The sequence below is a fragment of the Lepidochelys kempii genome, chromosome 3 (genome assembly GCF_965140265.1).
Source record: "Lepidochelys kempii isolate rLepKem1 chromosome 3, rLepKem1.hap2, whole genome shotgun sequence".
NCBI lineage: Eukaryota > Metazoa > Chordata > Testudines > Cheloniidae > Lepidochelys > Lepidochelys kempii.
Window position 1 is genome coordinate 179,362,379 of NC_133258.1, and position 24,851 is coordinate 179,387,229.

General features: G+C 43.9%; 1 protein-coding gene across 4 annotated transcripts in view; it reads left to right on the forward strand.

Annotated features, from left to right (window-relative positions):
* The window catches only part of PSME4 (proteasome activator subunit 4), a 218,182-nt gene that overhangs the window by 183,127 nt on the left and 10,204 nt on the right, over positions 1-24,851 (forward strand). For all 4 annotated transcript variants that reach the window (XM_073339167.1, XM_073339165.1, XM_073339166.1 and 1 more), the window contains 3 exons: positions 858-1,013; positions 15,397-15,559; positions 16,500-16,633. In XM_073339167.1, coding sequence (XP_073195268.1) covers positions 858-1,013; positions 15,397-15,559; positions 16,500-16,633 — 453 coding nt within the window. The remainder of the gene's footprint in view (positions 1-857; positions 1,014-15,396; positions 15,560-16,499; positions 16,634-24,851) is intronic.

A 24,851-nucleotide genomic window follows, 5' to 3' on the forward strand; every position in this document is an offset into this window, starting at 1 on the left:
GTCACAGAGGTCCCGGAAAGTTACAGAATCTGTGACTTCCGTGACCTCTGTGGCAGACTCGCAGCGTTAGACATAGAACAGATTTCCAGTTGACTATCCTAAAACAAGTTGAAATGTAGTTTCAGAAAGCAGCATGTTCTCTTGGGTCCCTCTCCTATTTTTTGTGGTTTTACAATGGTATTTTTCTGTTAAAATGTAGGTCTGTCCTATTTATAACTTTGTGAAAGACCCACACAAATGAAAAGGAAAACAGACTATATAGAGAAATGGAGAAACTGATAGTATACAAAGTGCTATCAAATGCACAAAATAAAAAATTGAGCAAATGGATTTTTTCCTTTAATCTTTCAACCTTCATCTACTCTAGAAAAATTACCCATTACTGAAAATGGGTGTCAGCAGTGGATGCAGTCAAAGTGGTGGTACTAGTTCAACTTTCACCCATTGCTTACATCTTTTGTCAGTAATAAGCATTTTTTTCACAGTTAAAGTCCACTATACAGACAATTTCAATGCAAAATTGAGCATAACTAAACTTTGAGCATAACTAACTGGCCACTTAGAACAGGCTGGTATCTGAGGTCATGAACAAATCAAAAGGTGTGATCTGTTTAGTTTCTCAGTTATATATCCAGTACTACAAATATTAAGTATTTAGATGCTTTGGAAATTTAGCCTCGAAGAACATAAACAAAACAAAGCTAACTATAAGGAGGGAAACCAACTTTTATGTGTAACTTGCTGCAGCAGCACAAAAGGTTTACGTAATGGTACATGACAATATTTAGAGTAAATCAAATAGCTTGTCTACATGCCCTTGTTTTTAATTCCAACTGTTTAATCTTTGTTGCTTTCAGACAGCAAGAAGCAGTTCTTGGCATGCTAGGTACACAATACTGACCTACCTCCAGACTATGGTATTTTATAATCTCTTTATCTTCCTCAACAATGAAGAAGCTGTCAATGACATAAGATGGTTGGTTATAAAACTTTTGGAAGATGAACAGCTTGAGGTAAACATGAAGTTATACCTATTCCCATGTATTTTGACTTTCAGTGAAAGACATGGAACGTGAATAAAAGAAGCAGAACTAAAGTTTTTTTATATTTATCTTTATATATCTAGTTTCTTGCCTCTTACTGTGTAACTTCATACAAAGAATAGAAAGTTTGCCATATTTAGCACTAATAGAAAATGCATTTGTGTTTAGTTTCTTGAATATATAATAAAAATGCTAACTTGTATAGAACTGTATTCTATAAAAAATTCTACTTTCAAAAGGAAAACAAAATTATTCCAGAAAGCATTTCATTAGCAATAATAAAATGGCACAAGCCTCCCAATGTTTTCTGTCCTGTTTTAAATACAGTTGGAAGAGAGGTAGTATCTTTACAGTACTAAGGACATAATGGGTATTAGTAGAAAACCCAACCTTCAGATTTAAAATGCATTTCTACTCTAAAATCTGATTATGTAAAAATAACACTTTCTTACTCAGCAGAGGTTACCTGTGTGTATTCATTCACAGCAGCTGATTACAGTGACAAAAGTAAGTTTTTACTTCATTTGACTCAGATTGGCAATACTGGTTCTGCAGTACTATGAGCAAGTGAACTGGACTCTGTCTAGGCTAATACATCAGAAATAAGTTCCTATTGCAGAACCAAATTCTGGCTTCAGTTCTGAATGTCTTCAGTAGAGTAGCACAGATATAATTTGAAGACAATGGAGTTGCCCACATCTGAGGGCAGAATTTGTCTTGCAGAGCCATTATTACTGGTGTGATGCAAGAGTAATTTAAAAAACAAAAACAAAAAACCTAAGCCTGACTCAGATTGTAGGTTGAGTCTGCAGGACTGACTGTTAGAAAAAACATCTTTTTACTTTTCAAATTGAAAAAATTTGCTATGGAAGCCATCAAAATATAGAAACATAACTTTACAATGACCTTTTTATACAGTTTCTTTTCAGAGTAGAAATGCATTTTAAATATCTTCCATTTATCACCACTGTTGAAGTAATTTTTAGTTTTGTGTCTTTAAGAGATTATCTGTGTTACTAGGATTTTCCAGAAGTTTAGTCGGACTAAGACCATGTCTACACTACAAAGTTAAGTTGACATCAAGCCTCCGATTTAAGCAATTTGATCTTGTGTGTCTGCACTACGCTCATTGTGTCAGCGGAGTGCATCCTCACTAACAGGGCTTGCATTGATGCACGAAGTGCTGCACTGTGGGTAGCTATCCCACAGTGCAAGTAGCCAAGTGGAATTTTGGGTTGGGTTTGCAGTGCCTTACGAGACCAAAACATTGGCATGGGTGGTTATGGCAACATGGCGTCCCTTACGTCCCTCCCTCCCTTCCTGAAATCAGCAGCAAACAAACCAAGCATTTTTCACATCTTTTTTCATAAACCTGGGTTACCCACGAGGACACTATAGCACGATAAGCATGGACCCTGCTCGGTTGTACACTGTTGTGAGCATTACAAACACCTTGTGCCTTATCGTGCAGTATTTACATAGCCGATACAAGAGCCGCCACATGGAGTAGTGTGATGCCACACAACCAGCCCTGCTGGAAGACCTAGAGCGGAGCAATTAACAGTTGCTGGTGACAGTCACGCATCACCTTGACAGGGTTGAGCACCATTTCTGGGCCCGGGAAACAAGCACTGACTGGTGGGACTGCATCGTTATGCAGCTGTGGGATGATGAGCAGTGGCTGCAGAACTTCTGAATGTGTAAGGCCACTTTACAGGAACTGTGTGAAGAGCTTTCCTCAGCCCTGAAGTGTAGCAATACTAAAATGAGAGCTGCTCTGACAGTGGAGAAGCGAGTGGCGATAGCTGTGTGGAAGCTTGCAATGCTAGACTGCTACCGGTCAGTGTGGCATCAATTTGGAGTGGATAAATCTACAGTGGGATCTGTTGTGATCCAAGTTTGCAGGGTCATTAACAGACTTCTGCTAAGAAGGATAGTGACTCTGGGCAACGTGCAGGACATAGTGGATGGTTTTGCCATGATGGGGTTCCCTTACTGCAGTGGGGCGATAGACAGAACACACATCCCTATCTTGGCACCAGACCACCTTGCCAAAGAGTACATAAACTGAAAGGGGGATTTCTCAATGGTGTTGCAAGCGCTGGTGGATCACAGGGGTGGTTTCACTGACACCAACGTGGAATAGTCGGGAAAGGTGCATGACACACCTATCTTTAGGAACACAGATCTGTTCAGAAAGTTGCAAACAGGGACTTTCTTTCCAGACTGCAAAATAATCATTGGTGATGTTGAAATGCCAGTCATGATCCTGGGAGACCCAGCCTACCCCTTACTCCCATGGCTTATGAAGCCGTACACAGGTAGCCTGGACAGTGATAAGGACTGATTCAGCCATAGGCTGAGCAAGTGTAGAATGGTGATGAAATGTGCCTTTGGACCTTTAAAAGATCACTGGCATTGTTTGCTTACTAGGTTAGACCTCAGTGAAAGCAATATCCCCATTGTTATTGCTGCCTGTTGTGTGCTCCATAATATCTGTGAAACAAAGAGAGAAAAGTTTCTGCTGGGGTGAGAGGTTGAGGCAGATTGCCTGGCAGCCAATTTTGAGCAGCCAGACACCAGGGCAATAAGAAGAGCACACTGAGGGACTTTGCTTCTCCAGGAGGCTTTGAAAACCAGTTTCAGCAATGAGCCAGAGTAATGTGACACTTACCTGTGCTGTTCCTTACCAAACTGTCCCCTCCATTGCATTTTCTTCCCTGTAAACTCCACCCCCACCAACCACCGTGTGCTGAATGGATAAAGAGCCTTTTCTGCTCAGTCCATTAAGTTTTATTATGCACACAAACACACAGAGACAGCTAGGAAAAGTAAGATAACCTGGGGCAAAAAGGGCTGATAACACTGTGGGGGGAGAAACAAGGAAAGCTTGCTTACAGATGCACTGCAGTAACAATCAAAGGTGTGGGAATGGGCTCTTTCTGGTCCTTGTGCCCTCCCCTGGTGTTGAGTGCAAGGGATACCGAATACCCCACCATCCCCGCCTCATAGGACGGTTGTGGGAGGAGGATGTAGAACTCGGTGCTGATGGCAGCAGGTTCAGCATAGACTGCAGAGGGACTCTAGCATCCAGCAGCCTTTCTTGGACCTCAACATGTCTGATTGCTTCTTCATAATCCGCAGCATCTCTTCCTGACTGGCATGCTCTTGTTCCCTGCATGCTCTCCTGTCCTCCCTGTCCATATCCAGTTTCTCAGACAGTGTAATCCTCCGTACTCTGAGCTCCGTCTTGTCACTCTCAGAGGCGTGCATTAACTGATTAAACATGTCCTCCCGAGTCTTCTTTTTCCACCTTGTAATCTGGGAGGTACTCTGCAATCCTTTGCAGAAAGTTTCTGGGAAGGGTTACCTTATTTTGTCCACCACTGTGCCGTTCCGCTATGGGCTGGGACTCCTAGCATTTACACTCATCTCCAGTGCCAAGGAAGACAACTCCGGCACGGGACTCTCGGCACTGCTCTCCATCACTAATGCCAAGAAAGAATCAGAGAAAAACTGACCGGGGAGCATTCCCCAACCCCAAGGTCTGCGGGGCATAGAGATTCTGACAGTGTATGACTCGTGCTGGGCCATTCGGAGATGCCAGTGGTGCATAAGGTACTGTTGACTCCGACCCCAGGAAGGGCACTATTGAATCCGGCACCTTTGGACTCTCCACCAAGAGAGAGCCACCGGAGTTCAACAGCCCTGGTGCTACCATCCACACCGGAAGCATTTGAGGTAGTGAGGGAGTTAATGTCACTCCCAGTACCACAATCTCCCACCATTCAGGAGCTAACACTGGCAGCCCGGTGGAGGAGATCTCTGAATCTTTCCATGCCCTGGTAGACATCTTAGCAGCTTCAGGGCCATCGTGGGTGGCTCTGCCTTTGAACGATGCAATTTTGGACCCCATCAGGGCCTTATGGCAGACTCCTGTGTCCCTCCAACCTATTGCAAAGAGGATGGAGATAAAATACTTTGTCCCTCCCAAAGGGTATAAATTTCTGTACATACACACACCACCGAGCTCGTTGGTGGTTTCAGTGGCAAATGAGCAGGAGCAGCAAAGTCAGCAAGGGCCGACTCCCAAGGCTAAAGATGCCAAAAAACTAGACCTTTTTGGCAGGAAGGTGTACTCAACTGGCGGCCTCCATCTCAGGATGGCAAACCAGCAAGCACTCCTGAGCCAATATGATTTCAACTCCTGGAGTGCAATAGCGAAATTCAAGGAGCTTTTGCCTCAGGAGTCAGGCGAGTTCTTGGCCCTAGCTTTAGAGGGGAAATCGGTGGCAAGGAAGTCCCTTCAGGCAGATTTGGGTGTGGGAGACTCAGCAGCCCGATCTATGGCTTCAGCTGTGATCGTGAAAAGAAGCTCATGACCTCAGTCCTTGGGGTTGCCCTCTGAGGTGCGGCAGACTGTGCAGGACCTTCCATTTGAAGGCAAGTTGCTCTTTTCTGAACAAACAGACTTGAAGCTGCCTAGTCTGAAAGACTCCAGAGCCACCCTGAAATCCCTGGAGTTGCGTACACCGGCTCCTGCCAGGAAGCACTCTAAGCCCCAACCGATGGCACGCTTCTACACCCCACAGCAGAGACAAGACTATAGCAGAAGAAGGAGTAGAGGCTATAAGAGAAGTTCTCCATCCCAGTCCTTGTCTGCCCCGGTGCCTGCCTCCCTCTCCACACTCCCGAGGCAATCTGCAGGGTCTAAGCAGGCCTTTTGTTGGAATGCATCAGGACAATGTGTGGATCTGATTTCTCCTATATTTGTGGACTGGATATCCCACTTCTAGTAGGGATGGGCCCGCATTACCTCAAATCGCTGGATGCTACACACAATAGATCTGGGATACACTCTTCAAGTCAGTTGTTCCCCTCTTTCCCACCCTCCCTTCCCATCCCTCTTCAAGGACCTTCTCACAAGCAACTTCTGGACCAGGAGGTGCAGGCGCTTCTAAGGTGAGAGCAGTGGAAGAAGTTCCACCGGAGCTAAGGGGTCAGAGGTTCTACTGCATTCGAACTGCTGACAATGTGGTCTCTGCTCTATCTGTTCTGGAAGCTGTCCTCCCTGGCCACCATTACTTTAGCCAGAAGGGTTTCAGAGATCCAAGCTGTTACTTCAGAACCACCGTACACAGTCTTTTTCAAGGACAAGATGCAGCTGTGGCCCCACCCAGCCTTCCTGCCAAAGGTAGTCTCACAATTCCATAATAACTAGGTTATCTTCCTATCCTATTCATTATAAGAAACCACATTCTAACAGGGAGGAACAGACACACCATGTGCTGGATGTTTGGTGTGCACTAGTGTTTTACATGGAAAGGACTGAACTCTTTTGGAAATCTACTCGGCTTTTTATAGCCATTGCAGACAGAATGAAAGGCTGTCCACTGTCAGCTCACAGAATCTCATCGTGGATCATTTCCTGTATCCGCACATGCTACAACCTAGTGAAGGTCCCAGCTCCTCCACTGAGAGCCCTTTCTACAAGAGTCTCAAGCATTATCAGCTGCGTTCGTGGCCCAAGTTCTGATTCAGGACATCTGTAGGGCAGCAACATAGTCATCAATCCACACTTTTGCATCCCACTACGCCATCACCCAGCAAGCTAGAGACGATGTGGGTTTCAGCCAAGTTGTGTAACAGTCAGTGTGCCAATGAACTCCAAACTCTCGACTGGTGCAGCTGCTTGGGAGTCACCTACACTGAAATGGACATGAACAAGTACTCGAAGAAGAACAAATAGTTACTAGCCTTCTGTAACTACTGTTCTTCGAGATGTGTTGCTTATGTCCATTCCAAACCCGCTCCGCACCCTGGTCTGCCCTTCTGTTGGAGTTAGGCAGCAAGAAGGAACTGAGGGGACAGCAGGTCGGTGGGGCCCTATATACCACCGTTATGAGGGTGTGACTCCAAGGGGTACCAGAGCCAACCCAAACGATACTACTCAGGAGAAAACTTTCCAGCAGTAGTGCTCGGAGCAAGTAGACACATCTTGAAGAACAACAGTTACAGGAAGTTAGTAACTGTTTTTTTCAAGTTCCTAAGTAACTTAAATGCATCCAGCTTAAAAGCCAGATGTTGATTTGAGAAAACCTAGTATCTCATTGGAGAACAGATAGGCCATAAGTATTCTGACCATCAAAGCAGTACTCTGTGTATTAGAAATGTTGAGAAATTTGGTTTCTAGGAAACTACTAATGCTCAGGATGCACAAATCAAAGCAATTCAAATCCAAATGGTGATTTTAATGCATCTGTGCTCTTGAGAGCACTCGTGGGCATGAATGCGAGGTGCATTACAAAGAGCGTTCATGGGAACCTCAAATGTTTGTCAGCAGGGCTTCTAATTTGTGAAATTCTTCCTTTCGGTAAAGCTTTTTAAATTAATATTATACCAATAATGTATTGGATATATTAAAAAGGGTTTTATGAAATCACATGGGTTTGAATATATATATAAATAATGTGTAATATATAATGTACAGTGCAGAATCATAGTGAGAAATGTTAATGTTTCAGCCAGAACTGAGCCCTTTCACCTCTGGTCCCCAAATACCAGTTTGTTCTGTGGACAACTTTTACATAATGCCTAACCAAAAGTTCATTTTCATGTAACATGTTTCTCTTCTTTGAAGGAGAAGAAGTCCCTCTTGTGTCATGCTTTTGTGTAAAATCTGTTTAAAATTGGGGTGAAAAGTCTCACTATTATGAAAATCTAAGCTGTGAAAGGTGAATTGCAAGTAATTTAAAAAACATAAATATAGAATTAATATTTCAAATTGTGCGAGATTGCACCTTGTATTTAAAGAACAGCACTTTAACCGTCTGCTCCCAATGCACTGGCTCCATTCTCCAGCAGGTCTCTTTGGTACCAGTCATGTCACTGCATGTCATAGTATTACAGTAGAACAAGAGCTGTGAGCCTAGATAATTTGTTATCCGTACTAATCAAAGCATGCATCACATAATCCCACATTTACAAAATTTACAAAAATGGATGTTCACTTTTAATAGTTACATAGATTTGCAAATAATTAGATAAAACGTATGTCCTTGAACTGCCGAGGTAGATATCAGCAAAAGCTATTTTGTGTAGTAATCTCTTGCAATCATGTTGTTACCATGGAAACTTTACTTTACTGTAGCAGTAATCTTGTTTTTTCATTATAAGAATTGGCAAGTTCCAGTATGTTTCAGTAATTACCATAGCATTGCTTTCATCGTGCTATATTTAATGAGAAGGTTATTTCAGTATAGAACCTCATTTCTGATAGTCTATATACCTTGTCTCTTTGTTGTGGGCTGAAACGTGGCAGACAAGTTCTTAGTTCTGAAGTGGATTTTCAGGTTATTTTAAGTAAAAATGCTAAAATTGATGGTTCTCCCCACCACTTCTTTTGCCTCTCTCTTAATGGACTTTTTAAATTTCTAGTATTTCTCATGGGTTCCTCAGGAATCAGTTCCACAGTTCTCAGCCCAGCCCTCATGTTTGCAGTTTTGTTGTAGCTGTGTTGGTCCCAGGACATGAGAGACACAAGGTGGGTGAGGTAATATCTCTTTTTGGACCAACTTCTGTTGCTGGAAGGGACAAACTTGCAGGCTTCATAGAGCTCTTCCTCAAGTCTGGAGAACGAATCTAGAGTGTCCAAGCTAAATGCAAGGTGGGACAGACTAAGCATAAGCATGTTGTAGATGACCACTTGAAATGGGCAATGAACAGCTCTGCAGTTGTAGGACAATGGTGGGTTCCTAGGCAGCAGGGTGTGTTACAAGTTGTTGTAATGGGCCATAAAACCCATGTCCTAGGCCTTGTCTATATTACACAGTTCTGTTGACAAAAGTCAGGTTTTGTCGGCAGAACAGTGGAGGTATACACACTACAGTGCTATCTCTGCTGACAAAACTCTCGTGCTTTGCTCACAAAATAAAACCTTGACAAGAAGCGTAGAACTTTTTGCGACAAAGTTATATCGACAAAGTATCAGTGTAGATATCCCACTTGATTATGTCACTGTAAATGACCTCCAGCAGATACCCCACAATGCCTAACCTGACCACTCTCATCAGCACTCTGCTGTCCTGCACCCAGGTACGCAGGCATCCGACACTCCCCCTTTAAAGGCCAGGGAATTTTTGAAATTCCACTTCCTATTTGCTCGGCGTGGACAGTTCACATTGCATCTTCCCAGCTGACCGTGGCAGCTCCATGAAGCAAACGCTTTCCCGCTTGGAGCACACCTGAATTGTTGGATCTGTTTGCGCTTTGGGGAGAGGAGGCTGTGCAATCCCAGCTCCACTCCAGTCATAGGAACTTCAATACCTGCGGGCAGATTTCTCGTGGCTTGTTGGATAAGATCTATGAACGGGACACACATCAGTGCCATGTGAAGGTAAAGGAGCTGAGGCAGGCATACCAGAAGGCAAGGGAAGCAAACCGTCGTTCTGGTGCTGCACCGAAGACGTGCCTCTTCTATAAGGAGCTGGGCCAAACCTTCACTGCCAAGAGACCTGGGGATACTGCGGGGGTGGCTGGAGACAGCAGACAGCGGACTCAACCCCAAGGACAAAGTGGTGGACAAGGGGTCGAGTTGGATGACAATATGGGACAGGTGACGGGGTGATCTAGTACCGTGGTGAGCCAGGACCTCTTCTCCACCCAGAAGGGCTCTAGCCAGTCCCACCACTCCGTATCTGGCACGCATGATGCAGGAGAGGGGAGCTCTGGTAAGTGATCTTTCTCAGTTGATGCTGCTCAGTTATATGAGATAGAGCTGTCCTTTGCTTTGTTATGTGCTAGAAGTGGGTTAAGGGATAGAAATGTAGAATACTAGCTGTGTTTCTGTGTGCTGGACATTTCCCTGTGCAGCTAAGTAGTGCAATGGAACATGTAAACGCACACTGAGATTTCACGGGCATCTTCCTACCAGAGAGATCTGTAAGAAACTTTCCTGCAAGTACTCCCCAGTCCTCTGCCAAAAGTTCCTTCGCAGAGCTGCTTTGTTCCATCCCCTATTGTAGGAAACTTTCCCATGCCACTTGGCAGTCACTTGTGCAGGGACCAAAGCAGCACACAGGCAAGCAGCACAGGGACCTGGTCTGAAACCACATGCATGCAGGAGATGCACCCTTGCTTACCCTCAGGAGTGAGATATCCGCGTCAGTGATCCCCGCCTGTGGAAAATGGTGGCAGAATTTACAGTATGTCTCTACTCGCTAGCAATGATCCCCTTAAAAACCACCAAGACCCTTTGCCCCATCTTGAACGCCCAACACCCACCTGGGCTGAACTCACCAAGTTTAGGGTTTTCTCTAAGATGTACACTTGCCAAGGGACAGTGAGAAAGTGATTGATATATTAAGAGGTGTATTTTACTATAATATTTCGTCGTTGTGCGTGACCATCATAATTCTGCAGAAGCACAAGAAACAATACACAGATGTGACATTCAGGGATACCCCTACACACCGGCAGAGCGCCTCTGCCAGATAAGGAAGTGACCAAGGCGGAGCAGGAAGGACACGTTCCAAGAGGTGCTTCAATCCTCAGAGGCCATAAAAAGTGAACACAGGGAGCGGAAAGAGACCCTGAAGGAAAAATTTAAAATGGAAAGTCAGGACAGAAAGGAGAGTGAGGAGTGCATTGTAAAGGACCAGGAGCGGATGATAAAAGTGAAGGAGGAGCAAATGGAGATGTTGAAGTCCCTAACTCTCCAGACAGAACACATGCATGCTTCCCTCCCATCCCAGCTGATACAGAACTGCTTTCCATGCCCTCCCCAAACTCCTCCCACACATTCCTTGCAACTTCCCGGAACATCTTGGTACCCCATTCATGCCACCCCCATCGGACAACTTCCAAAATGATAGCTGGACTTACACACAGCTATGAGAGCCTATACTGCCCTTCATTGTTATCTGCCTTCCCACCAAGCCTTTCATGTGTTGTTAATTAGTATTTAATAAAAACAAACTCTCTGAAAGATAATCAATCTTTATTTGTCTCCTACATGTGGTGGTTGCTGTTGGTAATAATACATAGTGGTGATCATTTGCTGACTACAAATCCCAATCGGGAATCATCACAATTTTCATGCAAGGCGGCAAGTTAACAAAGCATGGCAGAGTGCTATATAGAAAGACTTACATTACTAGGGCTCATTATCAAAATATCACCTCAAAACCTCCCTGATTCGAATAGCCCCTCTAATAGCACTGGTATCTGGCTGCTCCATCCTGGGGGAAACTTTTCACTCTGAGCCTCACAATTATGGAGCAGTACCAGCGTACTTTTAGTCTGCCAAAGTCGTATTCCACAATCCACTGTGTTCAGCTGCTCCATGAATGCCAAAAGTAATCTGGTGGTGTTTCTTTCCATGACATACAGCAGATCGGGCAACTCTGATTCCTGTTCAGATTGGGTGCTCATGATATACTGCATGACCATCTGCAATGTATTCATAACAATGACTACAACAGTAGAGAGCAGTGCGGGATCCATCCTTTCACACAAAGATGGCGGGTACACAGTAAATAGGCCGTTGAAAAATGCTGCGAAATGCAGTCAGAATCCCATGGAATTCTGGGACAGAAAGAACTGCATCATGGGACAACCCCCTCCACAACTCTTAGCTGCAGAAGGTGTCAAGTAGGACAGTGGGATGGCTGTCCACCGTGCTCTGCTCTCATTGTCAGTGCTACAGTACCAAGTGTGGATGCACTCTGCCGACAGAAGGAGTATAGTGTGAACATGCACAAGCGATGTAATTATACCAATTTTGATTGTCGGCTTAACTTGTGTCGACAAAACTCTGTAGTATAGACAAGGCCCAGGATGTTCTCTCTGTGAAACTTGAAAGCTTGTCCCTTCCACCAACAGAAGTTGGTCCAATAAAAGATGTTACCTCATCCACTGTATCTTTTTTAGGTATCATGGTAGATGACCAAAGGAACATAAACTCTAGTGTAATACCATGGCTCATGATCTTTGGAAGGATCCTTGGAGAAATACAGAGTAAAAGTAGGGAGGTGATATTGTCTGTAGCATTGGTGAGACCACTACTGAAATACTATATCCACTTCCGGTGTCCACACTTTAAAAAGGATGTTGGGAAAAGTTGGAAAGGATTCAGGGAAGAGCTACAAGAATTATTTGAGGTCTGGAAAATGCGTCTTACAATGAGAAGCTAAAGGATCTCAGTCTATAGTTTATTGAAGAGAAGTTTAAACATGACTTGATCATGGTCTCAAAATACCTACAAGGAGAAAATATCTGGATTCTTTAATCTATCAGACAAAGGTATTAGAAAAAAAATCTAGTGACTAGAAAGATGAAGTAAGCTAAAAAAATAAAACTGAAAATTCAGCACAGATTTTTAAGTGAGGGAAAGTAACCATTGGAACATCTTATCAAGGGATGTGGTAGATTCTCTATCCCTTGAAGTCCTTAATTGTAATTTTCAAATGATTTTAGTTCAACCACAGGTAATTAGGCTTGATATGTGAATTAGCATTTGGAGTTCTACTGCCTGTGTTATGTAAGAGGTCAAACTAGATCATTATCATGGTCCATTGTCAAAGACTGCTCAAGACAGTCGGCCGGCCTAGGCAAAAGTTCAGTCTGCCGTCCCCTCCTGTTCCCAGAAAAGAAGTTCTCAACTGGGGTGGGGGGGGCGTGCAGTGAGCCCAGACGCACCCCCATCATGACGGAGGGGCAGGTAGGCCAAAATTGAATTAGTAGCATTGTAACCTGACATGCAGTATTGCAGTGCCACTCAGGTTGGCCCCCGTTTCCCTAGGAAGAATATACCGCCCAGGCAGCTGCCTAGTTTGTTTATAACTTATCCATTCTGGTATTAAAATCTGTGAAATTGAAACATCTAGTCTGGGTAAATGGTCCCTTAAAGAGTTAAGATGTTTTGTTAGTTGTTCATGGAGTCAATGTTAAAACAGCTGTTAAATCAACCAAAACACATAAAAAGTACATAATTTACTGTAAGACAACATTGAATCTATCTAATTTAGAGAGTTTTTTAATGGGACTTTAATTTTCTCAGTCCTGATATAATTTAGGAGACTGTCAAAATGGCAACTTCATACGTTTCTTCTTTTTTTTGTACTTTATATACTACAAAAGTTCTTCACTAATTTATTCTTTATGTAGTTAAATATACTGCTTAAAATCTTTTTATTACACTGCAATTTCCCTTTTAAGAAATTTGAGTGTCTTTAGCTTCTTACAGCAAATAGTACATTGAGAGTACTCCACTACAACTTTTCCTTGTGGTCTGAATTTTTTGTTTTAATTTTCAGTGTGTCATTAAACACGTATTACTTGCTTTTAGATACAAGAAAGCCAACTGCTACAGTTTGACTCCTCCACAAAAAAATGTAGTTAGAAAATCCTGATGCATGGGAAAGTATTCCACTGAATATGTTTCTACTCTGTAGCTTTTAGATCATCATATAGGCCTAATGGCTTATACATTCTTAACTATGAGAGATGTTAATGGGCATTGCAGTACATATGTATAAAATTATACTTTATTAATGTGATTTTTAAGGACTTTGTTTCTATGTGTTCGTTGCAGCAAAATATTGCCATTAGTAAGGTTGATTTGACAATATTGAAAATGGATTCTAATACAGTGAACAGTGATGTAAATGATTAGGTACCTAGTGAGCCCGCTCACTTTACAGCCAGGCTTCCGCCTATTCTGGGATTTGCATTAGCACTTCATGTCTCATTTAACAGCTTAGTCCTTAAGAGGCTCATAAATTGCTGATAAACAGTACTGGCAGACTATTTCACTTCATACTTTCCACTATTAATAACGAGGATCACATTTGAATAATATGCTGTGGAAATGTAAATGGAAGGAAGTCTCAAGAGCCTATTGTTAACTTACTATGTTTAATTATTACAGCACTTGCTGCTATACTTTATTGCTTTGTGGAGGTTCAGAACATTATGTTCAAGGATATAATTTATTATAATCTGCTACATTGGATTCAGAGCGTGGGTAGGTGTTTGTACTCTAGATAGATGTGCGTTCTGTTTAGTGTAAGTGTAACAGTATGTACTCATCAGTAAATGAGGCAACTGCTGACCACATTTTAATAAGCTAATTGGGCTTTCAGATTTTTAAATGTTAAAATTTTCTTCTGGTCAGCCCATACACCTCTATTTTTAATAGCAATGGGCTTGTTGTGACAGGACCAAATTTGAGATGACAAGACAGAACCTGTGTTTCTACAATTTGTTAATTTTTTTGTGTATTTCACTAAATTTTAATGGCCTATTAGGAGTGATGTAGTAACACTGAGTAGGCAAAGCTGTTTTTGTAAGTAAAGAGTAATTTAATTGTCTTCAGATATAATTAAACCCAGTGAAGTTTTAAAAAAGATTGTAGCATTGTGAATTTGTGGGTAATTAGTTGAAATTGATTTGGCTTGTACTTTTGGTAACTTAGTTACAAAAGAGTGGTGCATGTCTCTGTCATATCTATTTTTACAAGTCAGTTTTCTGATGGATTGACCAAGGCTCAAGGCAGTAAAATGAATACTGGAAGGCTATACAACTGAGTCAGTGACTGCACACTACTGACATAATATTGCCTAATAACCCAACATTGCTTATAAACATCAGCGAGAGTTACAGCATTATGAAGAGTATTGTCATAATTCAGTCTTAATACAGGATGGCCTGGTAAATTTCCCAAGATTCAGCTAGGATAATAGATATCATGAATATAAACATTCTTAAATTTGCATACCTCCAAGATGTTCATCGTAAACTGTGGATTGTAAAGGTTTCATATGTAGCAAGGAAAGAAATGAAACACTTTGGATAAAGGTATATTTTCCCCTGGGTAAACTGATCTTAGTGTACTGATTTCATTAATGGACAAAGCAGGTATCTCTATAATAGTTGTACTATTTATATATTTTCTATAAAATCACAGTAGCATTATTATAAATTGTTCTGGATTATATATTTATCACACATGACTATTTTTCAAAATTCAAAATCAGTTGCTGTTTTAGCTTACAACACAAGTTTGACACTGAAATTTTATTGTTTGCTGCAGTCGTGGATCACTAATTTTGTCAATCTGTGTAAAGACAGTTTTAAAATTGTAAATGAATATTGTTTATTGCTTTATATGTGACACTTCAATATACTAATTGTATTTAATGACCTACTAAGATGAGGTGATAAAAACTTGAAAGGCCTTTGTCAAGCACAGTATGGCAACATGATCTAACTGATCAGTCCAACAGGGCAGTAATAAAAGTCAGCCATGAATGTTTGCTGTAGTAATTGATGTAGCTGATGTTTCTGCTCCTAGGTGAGAGAAATGGCTGCTACCACACTGAGTGGCCTGCTACAGTGCAACTTCCTCACTATGGATAGCCCGGTGCAGGCTCACTTTGAACAGCTCTGCAAAACAAGACTACCAAAAAAGAGAAAGCGAGACCTTGGCACAGTGGTGGATACCATTCCTTCTGCAGGTAAAGACACTGCCTTGGAGAAGCAAACTAAATTAAAAAACTGGTTCAGTTACTTTATTTACTTATTATGTGAGCAACCCAGATGGCTAGAACAGGCCCTGCAGTTACGGAGGACTCTTCAAGCAGTATACATAAAGAAACGGAGCTGTTGTGTATGCAAATATTTATAATACTTAAATGTTTATAAACCATCATGACAAAACACTTTTGTTTATAGATCTGACTTTTTTCCTGTACGTTTGTATTGCTCCTAGCATAATGGGGTCCCAATCCCAATTAGGTACTTTGGGTGCTGATACAGTATAAATGTTAAATAACACTATACTACTACAGGGCAGAGTTATATGACGGTTAATAGGTTTTTGTGGTTTATTCTAGGGTGTACTGCTTACCAATTTCCATGAATGTACATGTATTCAGAGACTCGTCAAAGAGGAAATGGTTATTTTACCAGTCAGTGTAATTCTTTGAGGGTTGTCTTAGCAGTCACATGCCTCATCCACCTTCATCTGTGAGGCGCCGGAGAAAGGAACTAAGTTAGAGCTTGCCCTCCCTAGAACTTTCAGTGCCATTAGACTGTATTTACATGAGCCCCAATAGGAACAGTTTACCAGAAAGTTACAGAACATCGGTACAGGCATTTTTGAGTCCACTGCAGAGGCAGCCCTTGAACTGGTAAATAACCTCTCCTTTTTGATTCTTCACAAGAGCCTGTAATGGGTAGAAGATGTGGAGATTAAGAATTCCCCTAGTATGGATATTAGTTGCGCTTTACTGCTCATGATAACTTACGTTTAATGTGTATTTATTTTAGTACTTTTCATAAGTTAAAAATAGCTGGAATTACTGAAAGTGAAGTTTCAAGCCTGGCTGTGTTATGGAAACATATTTTGAAAGATTTATATCCTGCCACATGTATATTACGGTCTTTTCATTGCAGACTTGGTTAAGCGCCATGCTGGTGTGCTTGGACTTAGTGCATGTATTTTGTCAAGCCCTTATGATGTACCCACTTGGATGCCCCAGCTTCTGATGGACCTCAGTGCCCACCTGAATGATCCTCAGCCTATTGAGGTAAAAATAGTCTGATCCTATTTATTTTTTTCTGTTTAATCTAAAACATGTCTATCATCCTTACATCAGCTTCCTGAAGAAAGACTGTGAAGGAATATATGTCACGGTGTGACATTTTTTCTTCAAAAGCTCATAACTTTGCTAATTCCAAACGTGCTTTAACTCAAAGGCACCTTATGAAAGCATGCCAGTTCCTTGCCATATTTCTATTCTGCCTCAGTCATTTCTACACTAGAGCCAAAAATAAATTAAGTAGAAAGCTGAGAGAGTTTTATTTATAATGGGGAAATTCCTTCACTCTCCTTGTACTCAAAAATGACTAACATAGTTTTTACACAAACTAAACAAAATAAAGCAAACAAAATCATTGGGTAGAGACCAGGGCCTATAAAATTGCAGCCTGATAGATGAAAGTACTGGAAACTTTTATGAGCAACTCAAAAAAGGGGCTTTGAATGGAAATACTTAAGCATCTTTACCTGTAGTTGTTGCTAGCAATTCAACTATATTATTGTTATTAACTACAGTGTTTAAACTTTGTGGAGGGGAATTTCCTTGAAAGAGCTAACCAGTTCTGCTAGGGCTGACTTTTACTGGATTACAAAAATTAAATCTGGAGAGTGCATATAATTATTTTGCCTTTGCGGTGCACCAAACGAGATATACTAAATAATAATAGGAGACGATATCTCTGGAATGTCCCCGTAAAAGTTTGATCTCCCATCCACTTTGCAAGTTGTATGTGACTGAACAAAAATTATTGTTTCAACCTTTTACCATCTGTCTGTCCAACACTGAAAAACCCAGCAGAGCCTGAGCCCCTACAGCAGCATCAACAACATTGAAAACTGAGAGGAGGGAAGAAAACTATTTTGATCAAAATTAATAAGAATATACCATAGGTCTCCAAAGTTTGCAAAACAAAACAAAAAACCAACAGCCTTGACAACACTGATCTAGAGAGATTAGAATTCAAAACTAGTTGTAAATTCTGAAATCTTACAGATCTGGACCGGATGAATTTTTGGGGGTCCGTTCCAGACTTTCCAACTGTCTGAGTGTATACAAATGCTAGTTGAGGAGTGTCATCCAAATATAGAACTACCTGTTCTTCTTCAAGTGGAGTCTCTGTGGGTGCTCCACTTTAGGTGATTATGCACCCTGCACCTCTAGTCAGAGAATTTCGATAGCAGTACCTGGCTGGGCTGCACACGCACGCTCCCCATCTCGCACCTCCAGTGGCAATTAACTATTGCTGTGCGACCCTTTCACCCACCAGTTCCTTCTCAGCCGCCCTTGGTTCAAGTCAGGGCTCCAGCAGTACGCGCTCTCGCTTTTATCTCAGATTTAGTTTAATTAAATTAGTCAAGTAGTTTAGTGTAGTTAGGGTAGTTGGTTAAGAACCCTTTATTTCTTTTTCTGCCCATTAAAAAATAAATAAAAAATTTTCCTTTCGTCCTCCTAAGGGACATTATTTTTCTTCAGAATGCCCGGGTCGCCTGGCTTTAAACGCTGCCTCTCCTGTCGCAAGGCAGTTCCGCTTTCTGGTGGACACTTGCCGTGTCTCTGGTGCCTGGGGAACTTATGTGCCCCAGAAGTGCACCCCTTGTCACAGTCTTAAGACCCAGACAAGGAAAGTGAGGGATCTTAAACTGAAACTTATCCTAATGGAGAAGTCCCTCCATCCCGCCTCAGATCCGGGCTTGCAAACTTCTCCTGCCACCCTATCACCGCAGGCGGCTTCTGACAGACCCACCTCCTCCACCCGGAAAGGAAGGGACCTATCTCCTGAAGGATGTGGAAAGAGGAGAGCTAACACTCCCCTTACCAAGACCACATCAAAGAGGAAACATTCCCCGCCTCCGTCCACCACATTGGTACCGAACACACCATGGCTTAGTGCCGTTGAGTCAGCGGGGACTTCCAGTACCGGCGGTACCGTCACAGCCACAGACCCTAGCAGGCAGGCTCTGAGAAGGAGGGCAGACAGAAGACTGCCTCCTCCACCCCGGCACTAGCACGGACAAAGAGCTCGGTACCAAGCAACTCTGCAGTACAAAAGGCAACAGTGCCACCTGCTGGCCCTATGTTCAATAGCACAGACACTGCACCACAGATTGTCTTGCCATCCTCGGCATGCTCTCTGATGGCTCCTTTCCTACTGGTACCGCAAGGTCCCCTGGTTCTGCCACAGTTCTCTGTACCGCTGTCAAGGCTGATTCTCCACTTTGGCACTTCAAGTGCAGAAGGTGGTGGCCCACAAGGATTTTTAAACATTAATACTGGCCACTCCAGGCTTGCATTAAACTCCCAAGGTTACAGCTTCTCTCTTGACCTTGGATGGGTAGATGCTGCCACCACCCAAATTCAAACCCCTTGGGACCCAGGAAGGCACACTTGGGAATTCCTTCCTGTGGGGTACCATCAAGCCCTTTCACTACCCTCTGGGGAAGAGCTGAGAAAGAAAACAAAGAAAATTAGCTGTTAACCCCAGCTAATTGTAAGCGGGGGAATAGTCCCGCTATTGTGGGGAACTTTCCTGGCTTCTGCACTACCCCGGTGAAGTGGGCTAGCGAAAGGATCTGAATCCTCGCTCCCACTTCCTTTACCCAGTGGCCTCCCTGCCTTTGAGGACTCCCCTTCCACTCTCCTGTCTGGCAGAGTCCTTGTAACCCCAACAAGGCTGGGCCCCAGATTCCTGGGGGACTCAACCCCCAACCCTGCTGAGGTCACCTAGGACAGGGGCTAGGGTGTCCCCGCTCCGGGATGTACTCTCTGCCCTGGGCACTTCTCTGACCCATTGACCATTACATACAAGTTAAAGCAAATGCAAGTTATTTGATCAACACTTAATTTTAAAAAGAATAAGGGAAAGGTTAAAGGAAACACATCTACCCTTTCTGTGCAGGGAACATCACAAACAGTGTCTCTGGAATGTCTGGGCAGTTCACAGTCTGTTCCTTGTAAGTCCCAGGCCTCCTGCTCAGGCCCTGGCTGTGCTGCAGGGATGCTGTGGGTTGGACATTTGCTCTGGTGGTGGCCACACGCTCTCAGGCTCTAAGTGGTAGGACCCTTCTTCCCAGCGTTGTCCCCACCCTTTCGGGGTTACGATCCAAGCCTGGCCTGCAGAGCGTCTTGGCTGAGGTGTCTCCCTGTGCTGGGCCCGCTGCCCAGGATCCCCCTTGCTCTCCCCAGCTGCTCACCACACCCAGCTCCAGACTGCTCCAGCTCCAGTTCTACCACTCTGTCTCAGCACTGCTGCTGCTGCTCTGCCTCCAGCTCCCTGGGCTGCTTCTTTGGCCCCTCTGGCTCTGGTTGCTGCAGCTCTGCTCCCAGGATCTACTCTGCAGGCTGCTTCTGTGACTCTGCTCCCAGCACTGACCTGCTTCCTGGGCTGCTTTTCTGGCCCCTGTGGCTCTGGTTGCTGCAACTCTCCTCCCAGGGCAAGTCTGCTCTCTCTGGGCTGTGCCTCTGGCTTTGGGGCTGCAGCTCTGCTCCCAGGACAGGGTCTGCTCTCTCTGGGCTGCTTTTCTGGTCCCTCTGGATCTGGCACAGCTCATCTCCCCAGCTAAGCTTAGGCCCCTGCTTTCTCCTTAGCTCGGCCACACTCTGTCTGACCCAGGCAATTCCAGCTTACACGGAGGACGGGACCTCCCTGGCCTCCTGACTCCCTGATTAGCCTGCCTGCCCTGTCATTCAGGCTGATCTGGAGCATTGGCCTCTCCCCATTGTTCCTGGGGGCTGTCAATCTCAGGGTCCTGATTTCCCATCAACCCTTCCCCTTTTTTAGTACTGGGAGCTAGCAACTAAACACCCCCACTGAATGTTAGTAAGGGGGCAACAGTCCCCTTACATAATTAAACATCATATGCACAAACCTCTTCGAACACCAAAAATCCAATCCTGTTCTTAAAAAAGGTAAATTTTATTAAAAACAAAAAGAAAGAAAATACATATGGAGCTTAGGCTTTTGCTAGATTTAAAAAGAACAGTTCCAAAAATTAAGCACCCAAAATAGCTTTCTTGGGGGTTCAGTTTAAAGGTTACAAGCAAACAGAAGCATCTGCGGTCAGCACAGAGGAGTCCACAAGCTAATAAGAAATAAAAGAAAGAACCTAATCGCATCTTTCTAAACATTCCTAATCTGCTTACACATTTGGGGGTTCCAAATAAGTAGTTCTAGGTATGATCGGATGATCTATGATCATACCTGGCTTAAAGCTTCTCATAGCATAACTGCTCCCTGTTCCCCTCTTTCCTGGAAAACAATAACAGAGACAAAGGGGAAGTTTTTTCCATTTTAAAAAGTTCTAGCCTTCCCATTGGCTCTTTTGGTCAGGTGCCAACTCCCTTTCCTTTATCTGGGGGACTTTGTTAACGCTTTACAGGGAAAGCAAGCAGGGAACAAACACCAAGAGGGACTTTATAGCTGGTTGACTGGCTGGCTGGGTGCCCGTAAAAGGGAGCTACCCCCCGCCCTTCATTTATCACAACCGCCTTTCACACAGGTACCTTCATCAGTACCACAGCCTCAAGAGTTTCTTGCTCCAAAGGACCTGACAATTGCCCCAGTACCAGAATTGTCTCTCCTTAGTACTGATACTTCTTCGGTACTTTCGCTAGTGCTCCCTCCACCAACTATAGTTGCTCCTCTATCTCTAGCGAGGAGGATGAAGATGAAGAAGGGGGAGGTTTTCTCCTCCCAACGCTCTTCACTTATGCAAGGCAGTGTTCGGTCCATACATCAGGAACTCCCTAAGCCTGCGCCAGCATCTGAATTTCAAGGGTGGTATGGTCACCCCTGGGAGCCCCATGCCCTTCCCATCTCAGTGGGCATTCTGGGACCCATGGGCAGCTTATAGACAGTTTTACCCCAGACCCCTAAGTGGCCCCATGGAGGTACATAGGCACTCTTCACCACTATCCACAGTGTCACCAGCTACCCCTCCCAAACAGCGTTGAGGAGAGGGAAGAAGGTTTAGCTTAGGAAGCAGCTCCTGCCACCTGCACTTCATTGTCACTGGATGAGATTATTATGCCCTTTACGCCTACTGCTGGAGTTGATTTCAGGAGTTTCCAGGAGCTCTTCAAAAGAATAGCAGAGACACTCCAGATAACCCTAGAGGAGATCTCCGAGTCACGTCACAAGCGCTTGGATATACTTCACACGTCACTTCCTCCAAGATTGCCCTTCAGATTAACTCAGCAATCATGGAATCCGCCACAAACACTACACTTCCGGGTCGCTAATTATGAAGCATTTATGGCGAAGTATGACCATAAAAACTATTCCAAATTTTCTGACTTTATTGACTACATACCAGAGGACAAAAGAGAGCAGTTTACATAGCTCATTTCCGAGGGCCACCTCTTGGCTAGAACTGTCCTCAAAGCCTCTTTGGACTCTATTGACACGGCGGCAAGGATCATCGTATACACAGCAGCCAAGACAATACAGTAACCGGAGGCATAGATAGAGACCACTCAGACGCAGACCAAGCTCCTCCCAGCCCACCACATCTCAACAATCAACCTCTAAACAGCAGATTTGAAGGTTTGGTCAAGGGCTTACCAGACCTCCCCCTGACTTTTGCTGCCAACAACTTGCTGCCAGACCTCCCACCAACCATCCCTTTACCAATCGTTTAATACTGTTCTATCCAAACCGGTGAACCATCACTTCTGACAGATGGGTACTGGAAATCATCAAGCCTGGCTATGCCCTCCAGTTCCTCTCCATCCCTCCCTGTCCCTCTTCAGGGACCCCTCTCACGAGCCCTTCCTGAGACAGGAAGTGGAGCATCTCCTACAACTGGGCGCAGTAGAAACAGTTCTGGTACATCACAGAGGGAAGGGCTTCTACCTGTCAGGAATGGTCTAGATAATACTTAATCCTGCCACAAGTGCAGGGGACTGGACTAGATGACCTCTTGAGGTCCCTTCCAGTTCTATGATTCTATTCTCATTATTTTTTAACCCGAAAGAAGTCTGGAGGATGGAGACCCATCCTCGATCTCAGGAAGCTAAACAAATTCGTCAGAACACAACGTTCAGGATGGTTATGTTAGCTACAATCATTCCAGCACTGGAACAAAGGGATTGGTTTGCAGCCCTCAACCTGAAAGATGCATATTTTCACATTACAATAAGCCCTATGCACAACAAATTTCTTTGGTTCGTACTAGGACAGGACCATTTCCAATATACAGTACTATCCTTTGGCCTCTCCACGGCCCCCTGAGTATTTTCCGAAGTCCTTACTGTGGCCGCAGCCCACCTTCGCAAGCACTGGGTCATGATATACCCCTGCTTAGACGACCATCTGATCAAGGCTCACACTTGGGCAGAAGCCATTGCAGTCACGCACCAGACAACGTCACTCTTCACCAGTCTCAGTATACAAACAAACGTCCAAAATTCCACATTAACGCCAGTCCAGAAACTGGACTTAATCGGCACGCATCTAAATTCTCTAGAAGTGACAGAATCATTACCTCTTCAGATATTCACCACTCTAACAAACCACATCAGTACCTCAGTGCACAGCCCAAGGATATCGGCCGGGACCTGTCTTCAGCTACTAGATCACATGGTAGTGACTATGTACATGGTGAAACGTGCCAGACTGTACATGCACTGCTTGCAGTGTTGGCTCAAGATGGTGTTCATACCACATACATGCAATTTGAACCAACTTCTGAGTATGCCAACGAAGGTCAAGGACTCACTACAATGGTGAACTCACCCACACAATATTTGCGCAGGTGTCCCTTTCCTTCAGCCTCCTCCCAAATCGATAATCACAACGGATGCCTCTCTACTGGGGTGGGGTGCCCACCTGCATAAGCTCACAGTACAGGGAAGATGATATCCTTCCTAATCAACACTCCACATCAATGTATTGGAATTACTCGCAGTTCGCAATGCCTGTGCACATTTCATGCCTCTGATTAAAGACAAAAACATACAGATCATGATGGACAAAGTAGCCTGCATGTTCCACATAAATAAATAGGGAGGAGTAAGATCACACTCCCTAGGTATGGAGGCCATAAAACTCTAGACATGGTGCATACAACACACAGTCACCATATCAGCCACCTACCTGCCGGGGGTCTCGGAATAGCACAGCCGACACATTAAGTCGAAGATTCTTGAATGACCACAAGTGGGCAATCAACACCTGCATGATCCAGAGCATATTGCAGCTATGGGGGTTCCCCGCGATAGACCTATTCAGCACAAAACAAAACAGCAAATGTCCAGTCCCAGAGTGGGTCTGGGATCAGGATCCAGCAGTGATGCATTTTTCATTCTGTGGCACATACCCCTCCTATATGCTTTTCCTCATACCCCATTGCTGTCCAGCATCCTGGACAAGATCAGAATCCATCAAGCCAGAGTCATTCTGATAGCACCAGCATGGCCCAGACAAACCTGGCACCCATACCTGAAACAGATGTCATCATGCCCCCCTGGCTCCCACTTCTTCCCAATCTTCTCTCTTAGGTTGCAGGTCAGACTCTCCATCCAAACCTGGAGTCGCTCCATCTCACATCCTGGCTCCTCAATGGTTCCATGGCAAAGGAGATAACTTGTTCTGAGGGTGTTAAAGACATCCTGCTAAACAGCAGAAGGCCCACTACACCGGCTACATACCTACATAAATGGAAGAGATTCCACACGTAGTGTCTAAAAAAACAAATCGACGCCACCATCTCTCCCATACCATGGGACTACATGCTCTACCTTAAGAAATCTGGCCTTTCAATGAGTTCATTGCAGGTGCACCTGGCAGCCATTACAACATTCCATGACAAACTGAACAGCATTTCAGTCTTTGCTCACCCAATTATCAAAAGATTCCTGCAGGGAGTGCGCAGCCTCTACCCAGAACCCAGAGCCCCAACACCCCCATACGATCTGACTTTAGTGCTTTGATCTCTCACAACCGCCCTATTTGAACCATTGGCCATGTGTTCTCTTCTACATCTTTGCATGAAGGCGGCCTTCCTAGTTGCCATCATATGGGAGAAATTGCTGGTCTTATGGCTGGACCACCCTATGTGGGTTTTTTTAAAAAAAACAAGGTCATTCTGACCTAACCCCAAATTTTTGCCTAAAGTCCCTTCTTTTTTCCACATCAATCAGCCTATCCATCTTCCCACATTCTTCCCTAAACCTCACAAGGACAGGCAAGAAGCAGTTTTCTACACCC